This window comes from Lygodium microphyllum, chromosome 26, assembly GCF_053477565.2.
Source record: "Lygodium microphyllum isolate KBCC chromosome 26, Lygodium_microphyllum_v1.1.10, whole genome shotgun sequence".
Lineage (NCBI taxonomy): Eukaryota > Viridiplantae > Streptophyta > Polypodiopsida > Schizaeales > Lygodiaceae > Lygodium > Lygodium microphyllum.
In genome coordinates this window covers 87,160,379-87,183,906 of record NC_141160.1, presented here as the reverse complement: position 1 = coordinate 87,183,906, position 23,528 = coordinate 87,160,379, and the positions used below count along the sequence as shown (strand labels likewise).

The following is a 23,528-nucleotide window of genomic DNA, read 5'->3' as shown; positions in this document are numbered from 1 at the left end:
AATTTATAGGTCAAAACCACATTAAATTTGGAAAAGTCATAATTACATTAAGATTTTTCTCACTATAATATAAAGTTGAGAGCATTATCATAATATTATAAGCCATAAAAGTGAAGTTTTATTTGTGTGCATAAGTGAGAAGATGTTCTATTAATGCATGTGTGTGGGAGCATAGAGAGAGAGAGAGAGAGAGAGAGAGAGAGGCAAACCTCTAAATAATATGTACAATAGATTATATAAAATATCAAGTAATGAAGCTTACAATTGTGTAGTAAGCCAACACATCAAAGAGTTATTTGATTCATTTATCTATTGATTTTGTGCCCCTTTGATGGTGCATTAAAAGTATTGTTTCCACCAATAGTAGAAATTCTCTTAGCATATTCTTACTTGAATCTAGATAAAATATAAGTAGGTTATACCTAGACGAGTTCTTCTACAAACAATAGGCTTCTCTCGAGCATCTCTCTCTATGAACACATGCACATACAATAGATATGTATGGATAAACACATGGGCACACATATATGTGCTATATACACATGTTATGTATACATGGATAATTGCATAGGCTATACCTACTAATCCATGAACTAAAGACTTACCCATACTCAATATACTGAATAGATGTTTAAAATGTAAAAACTGTTCACTTTTCTCTCTCCCTCTCCTCTTTTTTCCTTCTCTCCCTTTCCTCTTTTTCTTTTTTTTTTGTCTCTCTTTCCTTTTTTTCCCTTTTCTCTTTTATTCCTCTCTCTCTCTGTGTCTTTCTCTTTTGTCTATTTTTCCCTCCTCTTTTCCCTCCACCCTCTCTCTCTCTCCACTCACACACACACACACACACACACACACACACACACACACACACACACACACACTCTCTCTCTCTCTCTCTCTCTCTCTCTCTCTCTCTCTCTCTCTCTCTCTCTCTCTCTCTTGTTGGGGGTAAAGGCGCCTCCGCCGTGCTGCCCCGTGTATTACTACACTGACAGTACCCGCCACTGCACACTGCAGGTGGCGGGCGCCCGTCACGTCACTTTATTCTTTATTCTTTTAGTGACAGTTTGAATAAAGGAAGGCCCGGTCACACATTGTGACTGTTGGAGTTCCCATTTCTTGTCTCTCTCTTTTCTTGCTCTTGCTCTCCCGCCATAGCTCGTATGCAAGCTTCGATCCTTCTCACCTTTCAACTGGTATCAGAGCTTGACATTCTCTTGCTCAAGCTCAACTCGGTGCTTCCCGACCTTCGCATCGACTCGCTTCATGCATTGGGTCTCCATCCCGGCAGCCATATCCGATCTCCCCGAGCTCCCGTCACTCCACGGCTTCCCGAGCACCTTCCCAGCCTATTGAGGCACCTTCAAGGCATTGATACTGAGGTATTTGATCATTCTTTCACGGTTTTATTTCAGTCTACAGGTTGCAAACAGCAAGGGCAGCCATGGCTTCAAACTCTTGAAGCTTATTCCCCTCATATTGTGCCTTACACCTATCAAGGCTCAAAGAGGCTTGTCATAGGCCTTTGATAGGCCCTTCTTGAGCCCCCCATTACCCCCTTTTCAGCCCATGTGGAGCAGCAGCAAGTTCAGCACCAACAGGGCAGATTGCATCATTTTTTTCCAGGCTGTGAGCACTCATCTACTTCAGCTCCACACTTGGCCATTGCTTCTTGCTCTCTACCTTGATCAAGAGGGCTATAGACTTCATGTTTGATGTCATTCAAGCTTTGGGCATTGGTCTTGATCATTCGGGGCTGATTTCTTCAGATTTGGGACTGTCATAAACTGTCATAACAGGCTGAAAACAGGGCAGCACCATTGGCATTAGCATTTGTTGCTTATACTCCATTCCGGTTGTGCTATTTGATGCCCGTATGCGGTCTACATGATGCCTAGTGCCTTGGGAATGTATGCACATGATTATGCCATGATTTTGGCTTGAAATATTGGCTGATTTGGGACTGTTATTTACTGTTATACAGTGCTGGAAACAGGGCAGCCACACTTGGCATTGGGATTTGATGCTTATACCCTACTCCGGTTACCTTGTTTGATGCCCATATGCGGTCTATTTCCTACCCGGATGTATTGGGGATGTATGCATTTGGTTTGACCATGATTTTGGCTTGAATTCGGGGCTGAAATCTACTGTTTAGAACAGTAAATACATGCTGGAATAACAGTGGGCTGAAGGTACTTTACATGCTTTGGCACTTACCTACCGATACCGGATGTATGCTTTGAGCTTTGGCATGATATCTCTGACATTTGGGGACGACTTGGAGCATATGTATGAGATTATGGGATGCTTTTGAGCTTCGCATTAGCTCCATCTTCACTGGCATTTGGACCGACTTGTCATGCTCATGGACCGCCTATGCCTCATGTCTCTGCTTGACAGTTAGGCTTTTGCATTACATGCTTTGGTTCGTGTATGCCATACCGACATTTGGAGCTTGGATTTGGATGTATTTGAGCATTCCCGGCTTACTTGATCACTGATCTTGGTTGCTATTTGGATGTCATTGAGTTGACCGAGAGCTTATTTGGGCTTATGTATTGCTTCATGGTTAATACGACCGGTGCTTCATGTATGTCATGCTCTCTTGGATGCGCTTGATGCATTGACAGGATCACTTATCACTGGTGCTTTCTCTTGGGTTGTCTGAGCTTCTAAGCTCGCCTTGTACGCCTTTTGTGCCAGTGGGAGCATTTTACATGCTTGCTTGACCTTTGACAGTTGCATGCTATTGGAGCACTTACATGTATTTGGAGCAGTTTATGTCTTGAGCAGCTACATACGCATTGAGACTTTGGGATCATACTCCGATCTTTATGGATATGCATTGATGTACTCTTGGTTCACAGGATGCTTATGAGCCAAGTCTCATATTTGGATCTTTCTCTTTGAGCAGACACCTATTTGTGTCAGGTTTTGGCAGTTACAGGAACACTTTGCCTAGAGTGTCTGGGGGTGTGCCTTTCACTGGCAGATGTTATTTTGACATGCTTTGGTGTTGAGATCATGTTCTTTTCACTGTCATTGACCTTGCTTATGTCTGTTTCATGCCGGCTTTGGACCTAGCATTGTTTGCTTGACATATGGATCTTATTTTGGGACAGTTTGCTCTCTAGATTGCATACTTGCAATTTATTACAGCAAGCAGTTATTGGTGGACTGAGGTGTACTTTTCATGTTGAAATATCCTGATTTGGTATACCGCACCTAGTACTAAGTGGGCAGCAACTTTTGGCACACTTTGCTCGCCCTTTGGACCTCGTTTTGGTCACTTTTGGGCAGTTTCTGCAGTAAAACAGCAAGCAGTTTTTGGACTGTTTGGGCATTTCCAGCCTGCATAATGGCGTCATCTTCGCATGATAGTGCCATCTTTAACATTACAAAGTTGGATGGTACTAACTACTCTTATTGGAAGAGTCAAATTTGGCAGGTCTTGGTGCAGAAATCTCAGATTAAGCCACTTCGGTTGAGTGGGGAGCAGCCTGAAACTATGGACAATGACGACTGGCTTGAACTTGATGAGCTATGCAAGTCCACGATTGTATTGTCTCTCACTGAACAGGTACATTATAATGTATTTGAGGAAGCACAGAGTGCATGGGATCTATGGAATAAGATCAAGAATCTTTATGATAAGAAAAGTCCGGCGAGTCAGATGTACTGGTTGAAGCAGCTTATGGATCTGCGCATGAAGGATAATGCGACTATGTCTGCTCACTTGAGCCAGTTCCATGCTATACTGAAGAACCTGACTTCGCAGGATATCACCTTTGGAGAGGAAGTAACTCCTCTTTTCTTGCTTGGAACTCTGAATGAGTCATGGGATGTATTCCGCACTGCCCTTTGTGCCTCTAGTGCTACTCTAAAATTGGCAGATGTTGAGAGTGCTCTTCTTCAGGAAGAGGTGAATCGCAAAAACTTGGATGCCTCTCGTGGTAGTCATGCTTTGACAGTTAGAGGCAGGAATGACAGGTATGACCGTGGTAATGGCTGAGGCCGTGACTCGCAGAAGGGTCGGTCTAAATCTCGTGGTGGCAAGTCGCGTGGACGCAATGCAAATGTCACTTGTCATCATTGTGGGAAAAAGGGCCATATTAGACCACAGTGTCATGAGTTGCGCAATGAGAAGCGCAAGGATAAGGGGAAAGATAAAGTGCAGGAGAAGTCCTCTGATCGCAGCATAGTACCTGCGAAGTCCAACGTCAAGATTGAGGAAATTAATGTCATGCAGACTGAAGAGTCCGATGGTGGTGATGAGTTTATACTTGCAGCTAGTTCTTCTGATGCTTCACACTTGACTGAGACACCTAGTATGTATGCACAGTGCTGGTTATTGGATTCAGGTGCGTCCTTCCATGTGACGCCTTACCGTGAGTGGTTTCACTCTTACCGTACTGTATCTGGATCAGTCAAACTTGGAGATGACAGGTCTCTTGATATTGTGGGCTGTGGAGATATTCAGTTGCAGTTTTCCACTGGCAGTTCCTTTTTGCTCAGGGATGTACGTCATGTACCTGCGCTTACGCGTAGTCTTATGTCTGCAGGACAGTTGGATGATGCAGGATTTCATGTCTGTTTTGGGGATTCTGCCTGGAAGATTACCAAAGGCAGACTTGTGCTTGCTAGAGGCGCCAAGGCTGGCAGCCTCTATCCTCTTGTTGTATCTGGGTCTTCTGTAGACCATGTTTTGGCAGTGGGCTCTATCCCACATGTATCACTTTGGCATGCCCGTTTGGGGCATATGTCTTTGAAAGGAATGAAAATGTTATCTGGTTTGCAGTATCTTCCGCCTTTGGATTATGCATGTTTTGACTCGTGTGATCATTGTCTTTATGGTAAGCAGAATAGGTCTACGCATAAGAAATCGGGTAGGCCACGCATGAGTGAGCCCTTGGCATTGGTGCATTCCGATGTTTGTGGGCCTATGCCTTGCATGTCTATGGGTGGCGCGAAGTACTTCGTTACCTTCATTGATGATTTTTCTAGGAAAGTCTGGGCTTATCCCATAAAGCAGAAGTCCGATGTCTTGGCAATTTTTCAGAGATGGCTTGCTCTTGTTGAGAACCAGACTGGGTATAGGCTGAAATGCCTTAGGACAGATAATGGGGGAGAATATGTCTCGCATGCTTTTGAGCAGTTTTGTGATGACAGGGGTATTAAGCGTCAGTTGACCGCCCCTTACACCCCACCCCAGAATGGTTTGGCTGAGCGCATGAACAGGACTATTCAGGAGCGTGTGCGCTCTATGCTTAGCCATGCAGGCCTACCCCCGAGTTTTTGGGCTGAGGCAGTTAGTACGTCAGTGCATGTCATAAACCGATCGCCTTCCAGTGGATTGGATTTCCAGGTTGCAGAGGAAGTTTGGGCTGGTAAGCCACCCTCTTATGCGCATCTCCGTGTCTTTGGATGTGAGGTATTCTGCCATGTGCCCAAGGACAAGAGGAGTAAATTGGATCCAAAGAGCATTAAATGCATATTCCTTGGCTATGGTGAGTCAGGAGAGATGGGCTATCGCCTATGGGATCCGCAGGCGCGGAAAATAGTACGCAGCCATGATGTCGTCTTCCATGAAGACAAGATGCATAGGCAGCCTGAGAAGGTGGTTGAGATCCGCAGAGTGATCTTTCAGGAGGAGCCTAGAGCTCCAGCACAGCCAGTAGTACAGCCTGCAGCAGTTTCTCCACAGGGCGAGGGTGTTGGACAGGCAGTTAGACAGGCAGCAGAGCCTGCGGTGAGACGGTCTGCTAGAGACAGACGTCCACCTGACAGATTTCAGCCCTCTATGCATTATGTTTTGGTTACAGATGCAGGAGAGCCTTTCACTTATGATGAGGCTATGCGCAGGGGTGACAGTCACTCCTGGGAGAGGGCTATGCAGTATGAGATAGACTCCTTGCATAAGAATGAGACTTGGGATTTGGTTGCCTTGCCTAAGGGCAAGAAGGCTTTGCCATGCAAGTGGGTGTACAAGCTGAAAAGTACCCCTGGACACCCCAAGCCAGCATACAAGGCTAGATTGGTAGCAAAGGGTTTTAAGCAGGAACATGGTGTGGACTTTGATGAGGTCTTCTCTCCTGTGGTTAAGATGACCACCCTGCGCTTAGTCTTGGCTTTGGTTGCACAGCTTGACTTAGATCTATATCAGATGGATGTCAAGACGGCTTTTCTACATGGGGACTTGCATGATGAGATCTATATGGATCAGCCTAAGGGCTTTGCAGAACCTGGCATGGAGCACCTAGTGTGCAAGTTGAAGAAGAGCTTGTATGGCTTGAAGCAGGCACCTAGGGAATGGTATCATAAGTTTGATGCCTTTATGCAGTCACAGGGATACAGCAGGAGTGCTATGGATCCGTGTCTTTACACGAAGAAAGCCCGTGATGGCAGTTTGCTTATCTTGGTACTCTATGTTGATGATATGCTGATAGCAGGGAAAGCTCATGATGAGCTAGATGCTCTTAAATCTCAGCTGAAGAAGAGCTTTGAGATGAAGGATTTGGGACAGGCCTCACATATACTTGGGATGCGCATTAAGCGCGATAGGCATCAGGGGCTTTTGTATCTCTCACAGCGGGAGTACATTCATAAAGTCCTTGAACGCTTCCGCATGCAGGACGTAAAGCCTATTGGCTGTCCATTACCTTCTTATGTGAAGGTATCACAGGCCGATTGTCCGCAGACAGATGAGCAGAGGGCCGAGATGGCCAAGATCCCTTATGCTTCAGCCGTGGGCAGTTTGATGTATGCCATGATAGCCACTCGTCCAGATATTGCGCATGCAGTTGGTGTTGTGGCACGCTATATGGCTACACCTGGCAACAGACATTGGGATGCCATGAAGGGTATCATGAGGTACCTGAAGGGCACAGCAGATATGTGTATTTGCTATGGCAGCCAGGATACAGGGGTCGTGGGGTACACTGACTCCGATTATGCAGGACATGCAGATAGTAGGAAGTCCACTTCTGGCTATGTATTCACCTATGCTGGAGGGGCTGTCTCTTGGATGTCCAGGGTTCAGAAGTGTACGGCTTTGTCTACCACTGAGGCCGAGTATGTTGCAGCCATTGAGGCTTGCAAGGAGGCCATATGGTTAGGCCGTCTAGTTGCTGACCTTGGGATTGATGCTACACCTACACTGCATTCGGATTCTATGAGTGCCATTCAGTTGGCTAAGAATCCGGTCTTCCATGCGAAGACGAAACACATTGAGGTGAGGTATCACTTCATACGTGGTGTCGTGGAGGACAAGTCTGTTGATCTTGTCAAGATCTCCACTGACGAGAATCCTGCAGATCTGCTCACGAAAAGCCTCACTACTGAGCGCTTTGCCTTCCTCAGGAGGTTGATGGGCGTTGGATGAGATGTCGCCTTTCCTCATCCCTTGTACCTATGTACATTTGTACTGTCTTTTCTTTTTCTTTTCTCTCTCACTAGGGCAGATTCGCCTTTAAGTGGGAGGTTGTTGGGGGTAAAGGCGCCTCCGCCGTGCCGCCCCGTGTATTACTACACTGACAGTACCCGCCACTGCACACTGCAGGTGGCGGGCGCCCGTCACGTCACTTTATTCTTTATTCTTTTAGTGACAGTTTGAATAAAGGAAGGCCCGGTCACACATTGTGACTGTTGGAGTTCCCATTTCTTGTCTCTCTCTTTTCTTGCTCTTGCTCTCCCGCCATAGCTCGTGTGCAAGCTTCGATCCTTCTCACCTTTCATCTCTCTCTCTCTCTCTCTCTCTCTCTCTCTCTCTCTCTGTGTCCAAATTTCTTCTCTCTCGCCCCCTCCTCTCCCTTGTCCCCTGTCTATCTCTCTCCCTCCCTCCCCTCATCCTCTCTCTCTCTCTCTCTCTCTCTCTCTCTCTCTCTCTCTCTCTCTCTCTCTCTCTCTCATCCTCTCTGTCTGTGTCTCTCTTCCCCCAAATTTCTTATTGCTCACCCCCCTTTCCCTCTCTCTCTCTTTCCAAATTTCTTCTCAATCGCTCCCTCCCTCCCTCCCTCCCTCCCTCCCTCGCTCCCTCCCTCCCTCCCTCCCTCCCTCCCTCCCTCTCTCTCTCTCTCTCTCTCTCTCTCTCTTAAAATGTTTAAATTAGATTTCAAAAATATTTTTTCTAAATCTCTCTTCCCTAAAAAATAATATATATATATATATATATATATATATATATATATATATATATATATATATATATATATATATATATATCGTGATTTGCATTGGGGCCGCTCACATTCACCACCACCACTCAATGTGTCACCTTGGTCCGCCGTCCGCACGTCGTCGCTTAGTTCATCGTCTTCATTGCATGGTAAGCTGCTTGCCATGCTCCTTAGTGACCCACAGTTGGCCCAATTGGCCACATATTGGCATATGTACGAGAGAGAGAGAGAGAGAGAGAGAGAGAGAGAGAGAGAGAGAGAGAGAGAGAGAGAGAGAGAGAGAGAGTCTCCAATGGCAAGTATATTGAAGTGATGTATGGGTTCATTACCAAACCCTCTGTGTTGGATGGCTTTATAGAAAATAGAATTTGATCTCTCTCTCTCTCTCTCTCTCTCTCTCTCTCTCTAGACTCTCTCCCATCTAAATGGCACCTATATTGAGGTATTGCATAGGTTTATTACCAAACCCTTTGTATTGGATGGCTTTATGGAAGACATTTCTCTCTCTCTCTCTCTCTCTCTCTCTCTCTCTCTCTCTCTCTCTCTCTCTCTCTCTCTCTCTCTCTCTCTCTCTCTCTCTCTCATTGTAAGCAATGATCTTACCCATTATCCATAGGGTTGACTGATCTCTAAGAATGATAGTCATTGGTTCCAAATTTTTGACCCTTTACCTATGTAAACATATGCCAATGTATAAGAGTGGCTAATTCCACTTGAAGCATGGTAGCCTTAATCAAAGCATGCCATCTTGTGTGAAACACATAATCTATCCTATTTTTGTGAGCAAAGGGAAGCTTGGGTTACTTCAATGATGTTTTTTTGACAATGTAATATGAGATGGTTTTGCACATTATTGCACTAGTGGCATATGTATGTTTCTTCCTCTATATTTCATTATGAATCTATGAAAGATGAGGGTTTTTTAGTCAAGAAGCAAAACCTTTTGACTATGTCAACTTGTTGGCTTGGCTGACATTGCCACCATTACTCACTAACCACACTTTGCAAATTGAGCAAATTGTGATTAAGAGATTTTTCCATCGTGGGATATTGACTATGTATTGTAATGATGACTGATAAACACACAAAAAAAAGCCTCTTCTAAATCACAATTGCAATATTATTTTAGGCTTCATTTGGGCCAATTTATTTTAGGTTTCATATTGTTAGGATGTTTCGTATTAGTACAAGTGGAGTGCATCATTTATTGCATGCATAGTGTAGCATATGTTACATTTTTGTTGGCAAAAGAAAGCGATTGTGGGGTACATAAGGGTGAAGCAAACGAATTGCAACCTCATGGGATTCACAATCACACAAATTGAGCAAAGTGCAATAATGTACACACACGCATGTGCACACGTGCATGCACGCGCGCGCGTGCACGCACACACACACGCACGCACACCTACACACACACACACACACACACACACACACACACACACACACACACACACACACACACACACACACACACACACACACACACACACACACACACACACACACACACACACACACAGAGCACGTGCATTGAAAAGTACACATACGAATGCATTATTGCATGTACATAGCCAGAGGGATTTCATACATGAGGTGCAAAGCGCATTGTTCTTTGCACACAAAATGTGATGTTTGCCCTTCTTTTGTGAGTAAAGGGAACCATCTATGCATCGCCTGCAAAACATGTAGTTTGTCCTTCTTTTGTTCTTTTATGACCAAAGGGAAGCAATCGTGCATGGCTACTTCCCTTTGCTCACAAGAATGCAAATCTCACAATGTGCGGTTAGTAGATTTGGCCAGCAATGCTAACCAAGCTAGCTAAGTAGCAAGAAGAAAAAGGAGGAGGAGGCAATGCCTAAAAGCTATATGGATATTGTACATCTCTTTGGCAAAACTATGAGGTTGATTTTTAACAACAATACCACCTTGTAATAGACAATGTAAACTTATAAGGCTTCATTAGAAGTAGGATTAGGGTATCCTTTTGTTTTTTTGCAAACTTATTTAAGGACTGACTATTGAAAACATAAACATAGTGAGAAGCATAACGCCTAACTAGATGGGATAGATTCTAAAATCTTAAAAAAGATGTTGCGGCTATGCTTGTAGTATATTTAATTTATGGAGCACGATTCAACAAAGAAACATTTAGAAACATGGAAGTAATCACTCTAAAGAATTGTATCTCTTCCTTTCTAATTTGGGGAGAAGGAGTTCAAACTATTCAATGTCAAATGTATGAAATTCACTTGTACCCATTGTGAAGAAATGGACATGAAGCAATTGCTTGTTATCATAAAAGCATGCCCAAATGTACGAATTGCAAGAGTTGGATATAAAAGGGTTGATGGAGGAGCAACCAAGCAAGTATCTAAAAGACATATACCCAACAACTTCATCAAATTCAAATAGTCTTTTCTAAAGCCCTTGTACACATAAAAAATAGATATCTAAAAGTATAATATCCAATGACTATAGAATCCAATGAGCCATGAGTTACTTTTATTGTTATAGCCCAAAGTTGGGAGGACTAGTGTGCAATGTAATCCACTCATCATTATCTACCCTCAATGTAGAGTATCGAGGAACATGGGTAGATTTGGGGCTAATTAGACTTTGGAACCTTAGCATGCTAGCACCCTTTTATCCTTTTATCTTATTATCTATCTCTACATACTTATTGTTAACAAACCCAATGTGGGGTTAATCATGGTGTGTGACAAAGATAGCACATAACCATAGTGGATTATAGTAAACAAGGAACTCAATGGCTGTAGATGCAAGAGGATAATAAATTGGACACTCAACAATGATAATTGATATTCCACTTCTCACACAATTCTACAATACAAGGCTTCTTTAATAGATAGCATTTTCCCATTTCACTCATACAAGTGGCCATCTTAGGTGGCATCCTTATTTGGACTTTTCCATATTCAATACTCATCCACTCACCTTTGCACCTTTAGGGTATTGTGACACACATACACACACACATCCACAAACACCTAGCTTACATTCTCAACACCCACTCTGAAGTGAGGTGTTTACTTACCTTTTCACCCATCCAATGTAACATTGCACAATAGAAATTGTTACCTCTCAACACTCCCCCTCAATGCTATATTGGAGTGTTACAATGTGACTAGACACATCGAATCTACCATATGCATGTCGCTATGCATATGCAATATTCGTTTGAGCACCACTTGCTTGAGCGAATTCACCCCATCATGTTTTTACTACCATAGTATTCAAGAAAGGTATGATAAACCCACTCGTGCATCTAATATGTGTATGATCTTACCCATCGTGCACTTAAAAAAGTCATATTGAGATCTCAATCTTGGGTAGAGAACCCTTGCACAAGACAATTCTTATGCAACCTCATCTCAAACACATACCTAGACACACATGCATATACATACATTCATTTTGAACCTTTAGGTGGGCTTGGACAAAGGATCCTTGTACCATGGGTGAAATACAAATTTTTAGTCTCAACAAGTGCTAGGCTTGGGTACAATTATCTGTACCACAAGAATTGAATTTTCTTTTTCAAGTACAACCATTTCCAACGTGTTTCACTAAGTTCTATGTGAATACGGATTTATTGAAAAAATTAAATGAAGGCTCTTAAAAAAAGATAGTAGATTTGAGGTGTGTACATGTTGTTTCATCTTCATCTCCTTATCCTTCTATTCCCATACATTTTGTTTAGTTAAAAAGTTGGATAAGAAAATTGAGAAAAAACTTACTTATATTCATTTAAACTCCTTAATATTGGTGATCCTAAATGGGAGATGCTTAAGTAGCTAGAGTTCTTTCTTGATATATGACACTCCAATGCCACAGTGACATAACAAAAGTGAAAGATATTTGCTAATACATTAGAGAATAAAAAAAGAATAGTCTTTTGTAAGTTGTTGGATGCAAACAAGTGGATGAAGGACATGCATATGATGTTATCAAATGATCATGAAATTGTTGAACATGATATGGTTTCTTTCTACTATGTACATCTTGCCAAAGACAAGCTTTCTTTTCTTATGTAGATGGTTGGTTAGGAAGTGATATCTTGAATAGTTTGAACTCAAGGATTCAAATACTCAAAAGGGTTTAGCAAAATATTAGCCTTGTGGGTGTAATTGGGTACATATATAACCATTAATCAACATAGTACCACATATCCAAACCCAATATGGAAAGTATAATACGTATTCATAATGAGCTATACATTTTAATATAGTATAGAATAAGCACAAGGGCAAAGATTTGAATATAGAAATAGGTCAAAATAGAATTGCCATCTTCATTAAGACTTAGAATACATTGATAAGCATGGTGTGCATGATGCATAAGCATTGTGAATAAATACAAGTACATCTGCATCCTTTGATACATGACTATTATAAATATATCATGAGTCTTTGGTTTGGTGTATTGTCCAACACCCAACACATAGCACACATGATGAACTCAAACCCATAGCTGTCAATCTTCAAAGTCGCCTTGATCTTTTGGAGCAAGCTCATCTGAAGCAACCACCGCACATACTTGGACTACAGGAATAGGAACTTGAGCAGGTGTAGAATCCAACTAGGAGTTGAAGGACACAATTTAGCAAGAATAGGAGCTAGAAAGTACACCCCTTGTCCTTGATGTGCAACCTATTTGAAGGAATGGGAGGCCCATTTTGGGCTAGAGGAGGACCAAGAGGACAATGAGGAAGTGGCAAAAATGGTTGATAGTTTAGATGATGATGCTAGGTTCTCGTACATTGTAGACACCAAGCTCGAAGGCCAAACTCTCAACGAAGCACGCCACATCAAGCACATCTTATTGCATATAATTCCACTCCACCCAAACCATATCAGTAATATTCTCCATATGATCAAGGTGGTTCAGCAACCACTCACGTTGCTCCTCCTGGTTGTGTATTTGCATCATATGCTTGGAAGTCAAGGCTTTGAAGGCAATTAACCTATCTTGAAGTTGCGGGGTCTTCTACTTTGCCTCATCCTATTATCCATCCTTAGGCCCATCATTCTTCTATTGAGTGTTCCTTTGTCCTTGCTAAGCCTTCCTAGATGCCTTACTAGAATATTTGCCATGGCAAGTAGCCTAGCCTTTGATAACCATAGGAGTTGGGACTAGGTTAGAAGAACCCAAAGTAGGAATAACCAAGGTATCTTGCTACATTTGAGGAATTGACTTGCTTTAGAACATGTTTGAGAAGATAGGCCACCTCCGCATTAGCATTAGTGTGCAATTGCAGAGTGCTTCAGTCTCCAAAACTTTGGCATGTTCCTATAGGTCAACATTCTATGCCTCAAGAACTCTGCAATGCTTCATCATTAGGAGTTCCAACTATAGATTGTTCAAACTGCCACCTACAATTTCTACTATAGCATTCGAAGAGGTTGAGGGAGGTGGCTGATTATCATCATCATTGAGTGGAAGGGGATCATGTAGCAATTATTTTCCTTTGGTCTTTCATCTAGGAATGGGTCTTTTATTGGTAGGGCAAGACTCATGGGGCGGAGCTAAATTTGGAGGGTACTAGAATGGGAAGATGGATCCACCAATGAACAAGTCTTTTGGACCCATCTAGAGGAGCATCAATTTGGGCCATGGTTGTGGAACTAGCAAATGTAGACTTAGAAGGAACTAAGATAGAAGGAACCAAGGTAGAGGCACATGCCGTAGAGCAAAAGCAGAAGCTAGAGGAACTATGGAACCTAATGGCAAAAAGTCTTGTCACTAAGATTGAGCATCAACATCTAAGTTCTCATCATTTGGCAAAAGAGCAAGCAATTGTGAACATGGATCCCACAAACCTACACAGAATCAATGAGCAACTTCATCCTACTTCTCCTGCATGGCATGTAAAAATCACCACTACATGCCTTTCAAAGCCTTTGGTGAAATCAGTATCGAGTTGTCCACATCCTCCATATCAGCCACTTAGGGCTACAACAAAATGGCATGACTCTACGCATCATTCAAATGATTGTGCATGTATCAATGAAGTCAAGCTACACGAATGGACATGCTAGGAAATGTTGCCTTTGTTCTCGGAGTTTAACTTGCTAGTAATGGACCTGACCTAATCACACATTTTTGCATTCTCCCACTATATTGTTGCTAGTTGTTGCCACACCGTATCTAGGTCTTATTGAACTGTAGCCTAATGTCCAATGCCTTGGACAATGTAAGCCAAGCATCATTGGGCATGGTCTAGGTTGAACTCCTCCAAAAAGGTAATGTACAAACCAAGAGTAGGAGCCAATTGAGCAAGGATCATGGTAGTAGAAGCCATTCACCCAAGACAGTGCAAGTAGAAGGGACTTTAGAAGTACATGGGGACTCATCCTTGGTGCATTTAATACCTTGTCAAGAACTCTTCAATAGGGACAATTGGGTCTTGACATCCATTTAGCTTATATCAGAACCAAATGGAGCGCTAGATGGTCAGGGTTGGTCTTGCTTGGTGGATTGTCAAGTTGAAAGAGCAAGATCCTTAGCCTCAGAAATAGCAACCATTGCATCGACTACCATTTGCACCCCACTTGCACTAATGAGACAATTGAAATGTTGGAGGCATGCTATGGAACTTATTGCTCCATACAACTCTTCCACACAAAGAGGAGTGAACAAAAATTTCAAATGCTCACCAAACTCATTATGCACATTTACAGTGTAGGTAGTCTCTGAATGTAGGCACTCAAATAACAAACTTGTCTAATTGCTGTAGGGACTGCTCTCCAAGAAGAAGAGGGAAGCCACTTTGTTGGACATATTAAAAGACTTTGATTGAAGATAGAGAGATTTCATGGAAAATTTAAGCATGTCATGCTTATCTTTATGACCATCCTATAATGTGCTCAAGCGATATTCCCCACTAGAATGGGGCCCAAAGCAATATTCCCCATTAGAATGGGCCCCAAAGATAGTCTACATCTACTTTGTGGTTGGATAGGTTCAACACTGCTCTCGCTCACCTGTCGTCGGCAAAAGGAGGGGCTCTTGAACTTTCTATTCATTGAGCTCATAGCGGGATTGCCCGAATTTCACCAGAGCCCTTGGGTAAGTTGCTCCATGATTGTAGATGCTTCAGGGTGCATGCTAGTTGATGTCTAAGGTAGCCAGGTGAAAGTTAGTTGATGTAGCGATTGCATCTAGTCCTCCACAGGCTCCAATTTCTTAGGTAGCAAAGGGTAGACCACTCATGAGTGACTGAGCAACCCACCATTGTTACAAAGAGATAAGAAATCAAAAGAGTTTGGTAATAAGGAAGGTAAGAAGAAGGGATTGAGGTTGGGACCAATCAATGTCTGTGCCTCACAATATTTTATCATACTTCATACTACCTATTACTTTAGTTTATAGCTAATCAACTTCTTTACTTTTTGTGCAGTTTATCCTACAACCCCTCCTAATTAACTTCTTTACTTTTTCTTTATTTTTTCTCTAGTTTATTGCATGGATCCTCCATCCTCACACCCAAGTAATAGCTACTAATACCTATGCTAATCTATTGGTTTATTCTAAGCTTCATACAAATTATTCATTCAACCAACTATGCTACAATTATTTTTTCTCAAGAAACAATGAAGAGCCAACTTGGGAAATAGTTATTTAACCAATTGGCCGATGAAGAAAGTGGTGAAAACCAATTGAGACAACTTGGAAAATAGTTATCCAATCCACTCCAATCAATTTCAATTGGAGTTCGATTATGTAAAGAATCAAAGTATAAAATGTCAAAGTATTAATGAAAGTACTTGCGTATGGGTGAAGAATGATTACAAAACCATGAGTATGCACTGTTCCTCCATTTTATAGGTTGGATGAAGCTGCCCAAGTTCATGCTCATGTGCAACCTCATTAAGTTTGCTGTAACTTCTTATCTTTATTTGTATCCCCTAGCAATCTAGCCATCCCTCTATCTACTCTAGTCCTCTTTTAAGCGCCCACTTGTGCTTTTGTAATCCGATAATGATGAAATTGTTGTCTTTCAACTCAGATTCTTTTTTAGGTGGCCACTTCTCCTTTTGTAAAATCTCTTATTGGAAAAAATTTGTTCAAAAGTATCAACTTGCTCAATTTTAATTCAGTATAAAAAGTCAACACGTATTAAAAAATTAGAATTATTATTATTTCTCTTTTGTCATGTTTTGGGTTCAAAAAGAAAATCATTTTGTTTTCCTTTTGCCAGCTTTTGGGTTCAAAAATGAATTTGATAGGCTTGGGAATTTTCTATGCAAAACTATCAACTTGCTCAATTTTAAATGGGTATAAAAAGTTAGCAAGGTATTTAAAAAATTAGAATTATCATTAATTTTGTTTTGTTAGCTTTTGGGTTCAAAAAGGAAATTGGTTTGTTTTTCTTCAACCAACTTTTGAGTTCGAAAATGAATCTGGTAGGCTTGGGAATTTTCTACTGGAATTTTCTACTATGGCTATGTAGGCTTGGGAGTCAGGCCCAATATATCCATGGATTTTAAGTTTAATAGATTTTGGCTTCAAAAAGGAGTTTCGTAGACTTGGGAGTTCTCTTCGGTGGCCATGGAGGCTTGGAGTCGGGTCTAGTACATCCGTGGATTATAAGTCGAATAGAAATAGATTTCGAAAGATTGTTTTTCAAAATTTTGCAATAGAAATGGACTTGGAAAGATTGTTTTTCAAACTTTTGCAATTCATTTTACATTTAAGCTGGCATTTTTTTTTGGGAAGCCTGGCCCGTTGCCTTCTCCGTTCTTTGGCAAGACGCACAGCACCTTCCTTATTTTCCCCGCTGTCCCCTTTTCAGGCATCGCCACAACCTTGCTCCTTCTCGACTGGGTTCATCCAAATGCTGGTCGATTGTAAAGCCATACAGTCACACTTACAGACCCAATCACTGTATTCATAGTGGGGGATGAACATTGATTCAATCAGCCATACAGTCAGAATATCAGAATCAATCTCTTCCAGTAGTGCATTCATAATGAGGGATTGAACATTCAGAGCAGATCTTTGCTGTTTGCATACATTGGCCTTGCAGAAAAGGGCTGATAGTGACGATGGTGAGACCAGCTGCCTCACTGATACATCTTCCAACATGGCATGTGCAAAATGTTTGGCCAGCAAGTTTCAGGGTTTGGAGCTTATGGCTGAAAAATGCCTACATTTGTCGTTTTCTGCCTCTGATTTGTTTCGTGCTCTTGTGGAAACAAAAGATCTATCGGCTGGCAGAAGACTTCATGCTGTCATGGCTGTCACTGGTCTGGATGTCATCCCTTTTATGACAGATCATCTGATTCGCATGTTCGGTTCATGTGGGAGTTTGGCAGACGCAGAACAAATGTTCTGCACGATCTCAAAGCCTAGTGTGTACTCATGGAATGCGGTCATTTCAGTGACTGCTACTCTTGGAGATTGCTGCAGAACATTTGGCCATTTCAATAATATGAAGCAGATGAAGATTGGGGCAGATAGAATAACATTTCTAGGCATTATGAAAGCATGTGCAAACTCAGGTGTGATCGAGTATGGAAGGCACATTCATGATGAGATTATCAAATGTAGACTAGAAACTGATGTTATTGTTGGTAGCTCTCTCCTGGACATGTATGTGAAGTGTGGCAGACTAAACGAGGCACGCTTTATATTTGACAATATGCCGTCTCATACAGTGGTGACATGGGGTGCGATGATTGGGGGCTATGTGCACCATAGACATGATTCTTGTGCACTTGAACTGTACAAAGAAATGCAATTAAGATCCACAAAACCTAATAAACTCATATTTTCCTTTGTTCTAAAAGCATGTATCAGCATGGGAGCACTGATCGAGGGCAGGCTGGTACATGGAAAAATTATGCAGAGTGGGACAAGTCTAGATGTTGTGATTGGCAATTCACTTCTTGACATGTATGCCAAATGGGGTTACTTTGAAGATGCAGTCTCCATATTCTGTAATCTTTTGAATCGTACAGTGGTCTCATGGTGTACCATTATTTTGGGATGTATTCAGTCTGGACATAGCGATCTTGCCCTTGAGTTTTTCAAGAAGATGCAAGTGGAGGGTGAGAAGTCAGATAGGGTTATTTTTTTGGCTGCATTAAAAGCATGTAGCAGTGTGCAGAATGTGAAGGAGGGCAGACTAGTACATGATCAGATAATGCAAAGTGGGTTTGATTCTGATGTGGCCATCGGAAGCACTCTCATTGACATGTATGCCAAGTGTGTTAGCCTGGATGAAGCAACAAATGTGTTTATCAGGATGCCACACAGAAATTTGGTGCCATGGAGTGCATTGATCAGTGGGCATGCTGAAAATGGGGATGATTTTCAAGCACTAGCATGGCTTCAGAGAATACTTCAGGAGGATATTGAGCCAGATCAAATTGCATTTTTGTGCATACTGAAATTGTTTAGTAGCACAAAAAGTATACAGCAAGGCAGGGTGATACATGGATGGCTCATTGAAAGTGGATTGCAGTCAGACGTGTATCTGGGGAACAGTCTTGTTGACATGTATGCAAAATGTGGGAATCTGCAGGAGGCTTGTGAATTGTTTGAGAAGCTGGTGAACCGAACAGTGGTGTCATGGGGTGCAATGATAGAAGGCTTTATAGAGAATAGGCAAGCTCTTGATGCTGTTATCCTTTTTGAGAAGATGAAATGGGAAGGTGTAGAGACCACCAAAATCATTTTGACTCATACTTTGACAGCGTGTAGCAACTTACAACTGGCATGGCAGGGTCAGTACATACATTCTGAAATCATCAGAAGCGGTTTTGCCCTTGATGTAGTTGTTGGGAGTTCCCTTGTAGACATGTATGCTAGCTGTGGACGCCTCCATGAAGCACGCAGTGTCTTTGACAATCTCTCACACAAAAACATAGTTTCTTGGGGTGCAATGATGAATGGATATGCTCTGCATGACCGCGCAACTTCCTGTCTTGAACTGTTTGTGAAAATGCTAAATACGGATCTCATACCAAGCAGAGTAACATTTTTGAGCACTTTAACAGCATGTAGCAGCATAGGAGCACTGGACCAAGGCAGGCTTGCACATGATCAGATCCTCAGGAATGAACTTCTAGTAGATGTGATAATTGGAAATGCTCTTGTTAACATGTATGTCAAGTGTGGCAGCCTGGAAGATGCTCGCAAAGTGTTTGACTCTTTACAAGATCGAAATGTCATATCATGGGGGACAATAATTACAGGATATGCATGGTCTGGGAACCTTGAAATGGCAAGAGAATGTTTTATCCTTATGCAGAGGCTTGGTATTCAGCTAAACAATGTCTGTTACGCAAGCATCCTTACAGCTTGCGTTCATTCTGGTCAGCTTCAGGAAGGTCAGTGGTTCTTTAACTCTGTTAAAGGCCAGTGTATTGAACCAAGCATTGAGCATTATAGCTGCATGGCTGACCTGTTTGGCCGTACAGGGAGGGTAGAAGAGGCAAGAGACTTGCTTCAAACCATGCCAATTTCTCCAGATTTTGCCATGTGGATGTCACTGCTCACAAGTTGTGGGATGTATGGCAATATGAAGCTAGGACAGATGTGCCTTGACATCACCCTTGAATTAGATCCTACAGAAGCTTCTAAGTTGAGGCATGGCTTGAAACCTCATGCTTACTGAAAAACTATTACAAAGTCATGGGTTGAATGGAGGTAGCATTCAAGCTTATCTCCAATGAGCAAAAGATGACAGCTTATATTGAAAAGTCAATCAAGGTTATTTGCCCCTCTTATGTATTTAAATTGTCTGTATTAGTATTACCTGTAAAGGTTTATGCTCTAAGGATGGTTAGAAGATCATAGCAGTTGAGGAAAATGAATCGCAAGTTAAGTAGTAGATGCATCCTTGTATAGATACTTCCTTTTTCTTGAATTAGGAAAGTGCTGTTTTTTGAGGGTTCGTAATTACTTTTTCCTGCAACAGCAGTAGTGTCTCAGGAGAACTGCTCTAACCTGTCTGCTCGGCTTCATGCCACTGGACCAATCCCATCTGGACACCAATAATCATTTGTGAGTTTCCTAGCTCTGTGCTGGATTCTATGCTAGAACGACTCCCCAATTTGGAGGCTATCCACAACATTGCGTAGGTGGCTGCTTATTGTGTTGGGGTAAAAGGCCCTTGGGCCTGCCCGTGTACATTGACCGCCCAAATTTATTATTCATATATATGGGATAGTGCAATAAGGCTGTTAATATTATTATTGACAGTACCTACATTGTGTGTGCTCTTCTCTCCTGCATCTTCCTCTTCTCCTTCTCCATTGCCATTGCATCCCGTTCAACTGGTATTAGAGCTTTGGATCAAAGCTTGACTGTGGAGCTTGGCCCGGCATTACTTCAGCCCGGATTGAAGACCTAGAGCTTGAAGCTTCAATGCCAGCCATGGCTTCTTTCTCTCGAGGTAAGATTTCATCTCCCGTCTCTCCCCGACCCTCATAGGCTCTTTGCAGGTGTTCCTTGGCTTCATTTGGTACCTTGTATGCCCCCATTTGTCCCCTTATCCTCAGCATAACCAGCAGGCCCCACTATAGCAGCTCATGTTTTTTTTGCGCATGTTTTAAAATTTGCTTAATTTTTTTTTTTCATATCTCGGATATCCGAAATTCGATTTAGGCAAGGTAAGAGTCTAACTTGGGGCTTTGGCACACTCCGGATGCAATGGCGATCTCAGATCTGTCAAATTTTAATCATAGAGTGTTCTGTAACGGATTTGAGTTTATTTATAGCAAGAAAATGTCATGCTTTTAGCTCATGTGATACTCTCGAGGCTTGGTATTTGATGTCTAGATGCTTTGGGGATATTCGTCCAATGTTTTGAGATGCTTGAGGACTTAGTTTAAGCTTCCATAGCTCGATTTATGCAGGGATTTACTACAATACATTGTTTGAGCAGCAAGGTTTTATTAGGGATGGCTTATGCAGAATACTCTTTGTTGACACTTGGGTGTTTTGTTGGATGTATTGATGCTTGGTCATCATGAGCCTTGATTTGGAGACGGACACTTCGTTGTTGGTTGGGATTTATGCTACCTTGGTTGACATGCTATTTTACCTCTAGTTTGGTTATGCTTATGGTCTACGGGTGCTCTCGACTACTCCGGATGATATGGTGATGTATTTGGATGATGCCACTTTGATGTTTATGCTCTCGGATGCTTTTTGAGCAAAGAGTAGAGCTCAATTTTTGGTTCATTGTCATTTTCTTTGTAGTTTACATTTTACTTGACAAGGTTTATGTTCCGTGCTATCCATTATGGGACTGATGTCTGATGTGGATGTTTTTGGGTTTGGTTGAAGTATGACAGATGTTTGGGCTTGAATCGACTTGTATTTGAGAATTTTGTGAAGTAGTTTGTATTTGGTCGGCTTATTACTTATACAGCTTGGATGCTATTTGGCCTTTAATGTCTCGAATATGGATCTTGGATTTACTTTTATGCAGACATGTATTGAGCAGTGTTGCTTTCTTGTCTTGACAGTTGATTATCGAGGAGTGATTGCTCATTGATACTTGGATTTATCGCAGGATATCTGGTTAATTAGTGGACTTTACAATGCTTGGGCTGCAGTTATGAATTTCTTGCTTCCTTGTTGTCTAGCTTCTATGCTAGTTGGGCTCTTGTTGTCCATCCATGTTAGAGAGCAAATGCTATGTATGCTTACTCGTCTATGCACATGGTCTACTATTGTCTATCTTACAGAGCCACTTATATGGATGATGTTTTACAGGTGTTTGGGTTTTTCTTGGAGTTTGACTCTTGCAGGATGCTTTGTCAGTTGTCGGTCTTTACTTGACTTGGATGTTCTTAGGTGGCATGATGTACTGCAGAGCTATGTGTATGCATATGGTTATGGGCTGATTTTACGGCTGAATATTGTATGCTCTTTTGATCGATGTCTTGGCTTTTACACTATTGTGGTTGATTATGTTATGCACTTAGCTATGAGTTTTTATCATGTGGGAGCTTCTACATCCCTGGTTGATGCTTCTGTGCTTCCCTCTCCAGTGAGGATGGAAGAGTGCTTGCAGCAGCATGCTTCTACCACTTGTGCTTCTATTGACAGTTGTCTTGATGAGCAGGTTCTGTATGTTGGAACAGCCTTAGACTCTTTGAGTTCCTTGGATGTGGATAGCCCTATTCATGATGACTTGGATTTCTTGTCGTCTTCTATAGGTTCTTCTACTTCAGATGTTTGCTTCCATTGTGGGAAGCTTGGGCATGCTTAAAGAAAATGCTTTAGATGGATTAGAGAGCAGCAGAGACACAGACGGACTTGACATGAACAGAGAGTCAAAGATACAGTAGATGTAGTAGGTGTTACCACACTGTAACTACCCAGTCACTTGGTGGAGCTTCGCATTTTGTGACCTTCGTGGATCATGCTACCCATCATGTTTGGGCTTTTTTCTTGGTACGGATGGGAAATGATGATGTGGATGATGATGACCAAGGTGATGGCATAGAGTGTGGGATAAGGGATGAAAGTGATGTGCACAGCAAATCCCTTTTATAGGGCATGTTGAAACCAGACGAGGTCTGGAGTGTCATTCAAAAATAAAAAATGCCTATGTGGGGCTGTTTAATGAGCTAGAAAAATGACAAAAAATAATGATAATGTAGGAGGCAAGTTTTGGTAGTTCAACACCCCCTCCCAAGCCCAAAAAGAGTGATAGAAGAGATGACTCAACCCTAACGCAAAATATCTCACCCAAAAGGGACAAAGGCATTGGACCAAGGAGTAAAGTGGTCTTTTTTTGGAGTGAGTTTGTTAAGAGAGACCTATGTGAGAATGATTAAAGCAGTGGAAGTGGGAGAATATAATTGTTGAACACTTAGAGGAATGAATAGTTAAAGAGAATGCAAGAACTCAAGGAATGAATAGACAATGAAATTCATAACTCAAGACATGCGATGTATCTTACAAACTACACAAATGATGAGACATGATGGCCAATAGTATCTCCAAGCTCCCTCTCTCCAAATCAATGTGATCCAACAACAATATAAGAGTGGAATTGTTGTAGACTATAGGATGAGACCTGAGATAGAGACCGACTTGAACGAGCTACCTAGTTGCCCATGTAGGCACCAAAGTATCAATCTAATAATGTGCATAACACCTATGAAATGTATACTACCAACATCCTCTTAGATCATGGTAATCAATAAAATTAGATATACAATGATGGGAACATAGGAGGACCTAGGAACCATTACTATGTGCCATACCACAGCAGCAATCTTGCCTGAAACCTATAACACGACACTCTACATATGATAATGAATAGTGATACATGAAGATGCTTGAAGTACTTGAATGCAC

General features: G+C 41.9%; 1 protein-coding gene across 1 annotated transcript; it reads left to right on the top strand.

The window, feature by feature from the left end:
* The first annotated feature begins 17,286 nt into the window (after window positions 1-17,286).
* LOC148013503 (pentatricopeptide repeat-containing protein At2g33680-like) lies at window positions 17,287-19,824 on the top strand. Its single transcript, XM_087667902.1, has one exon. The coding sequence runs from the start codon at window positions 17,287-17,289 to the stop codon at window positions 19,822-19,824; it is 2,538 nt and encodes an 845-aa protein (XP_087524028.1).
* Window positions 19,825-23,528: the final 3,704 nt, after the last annotated feature.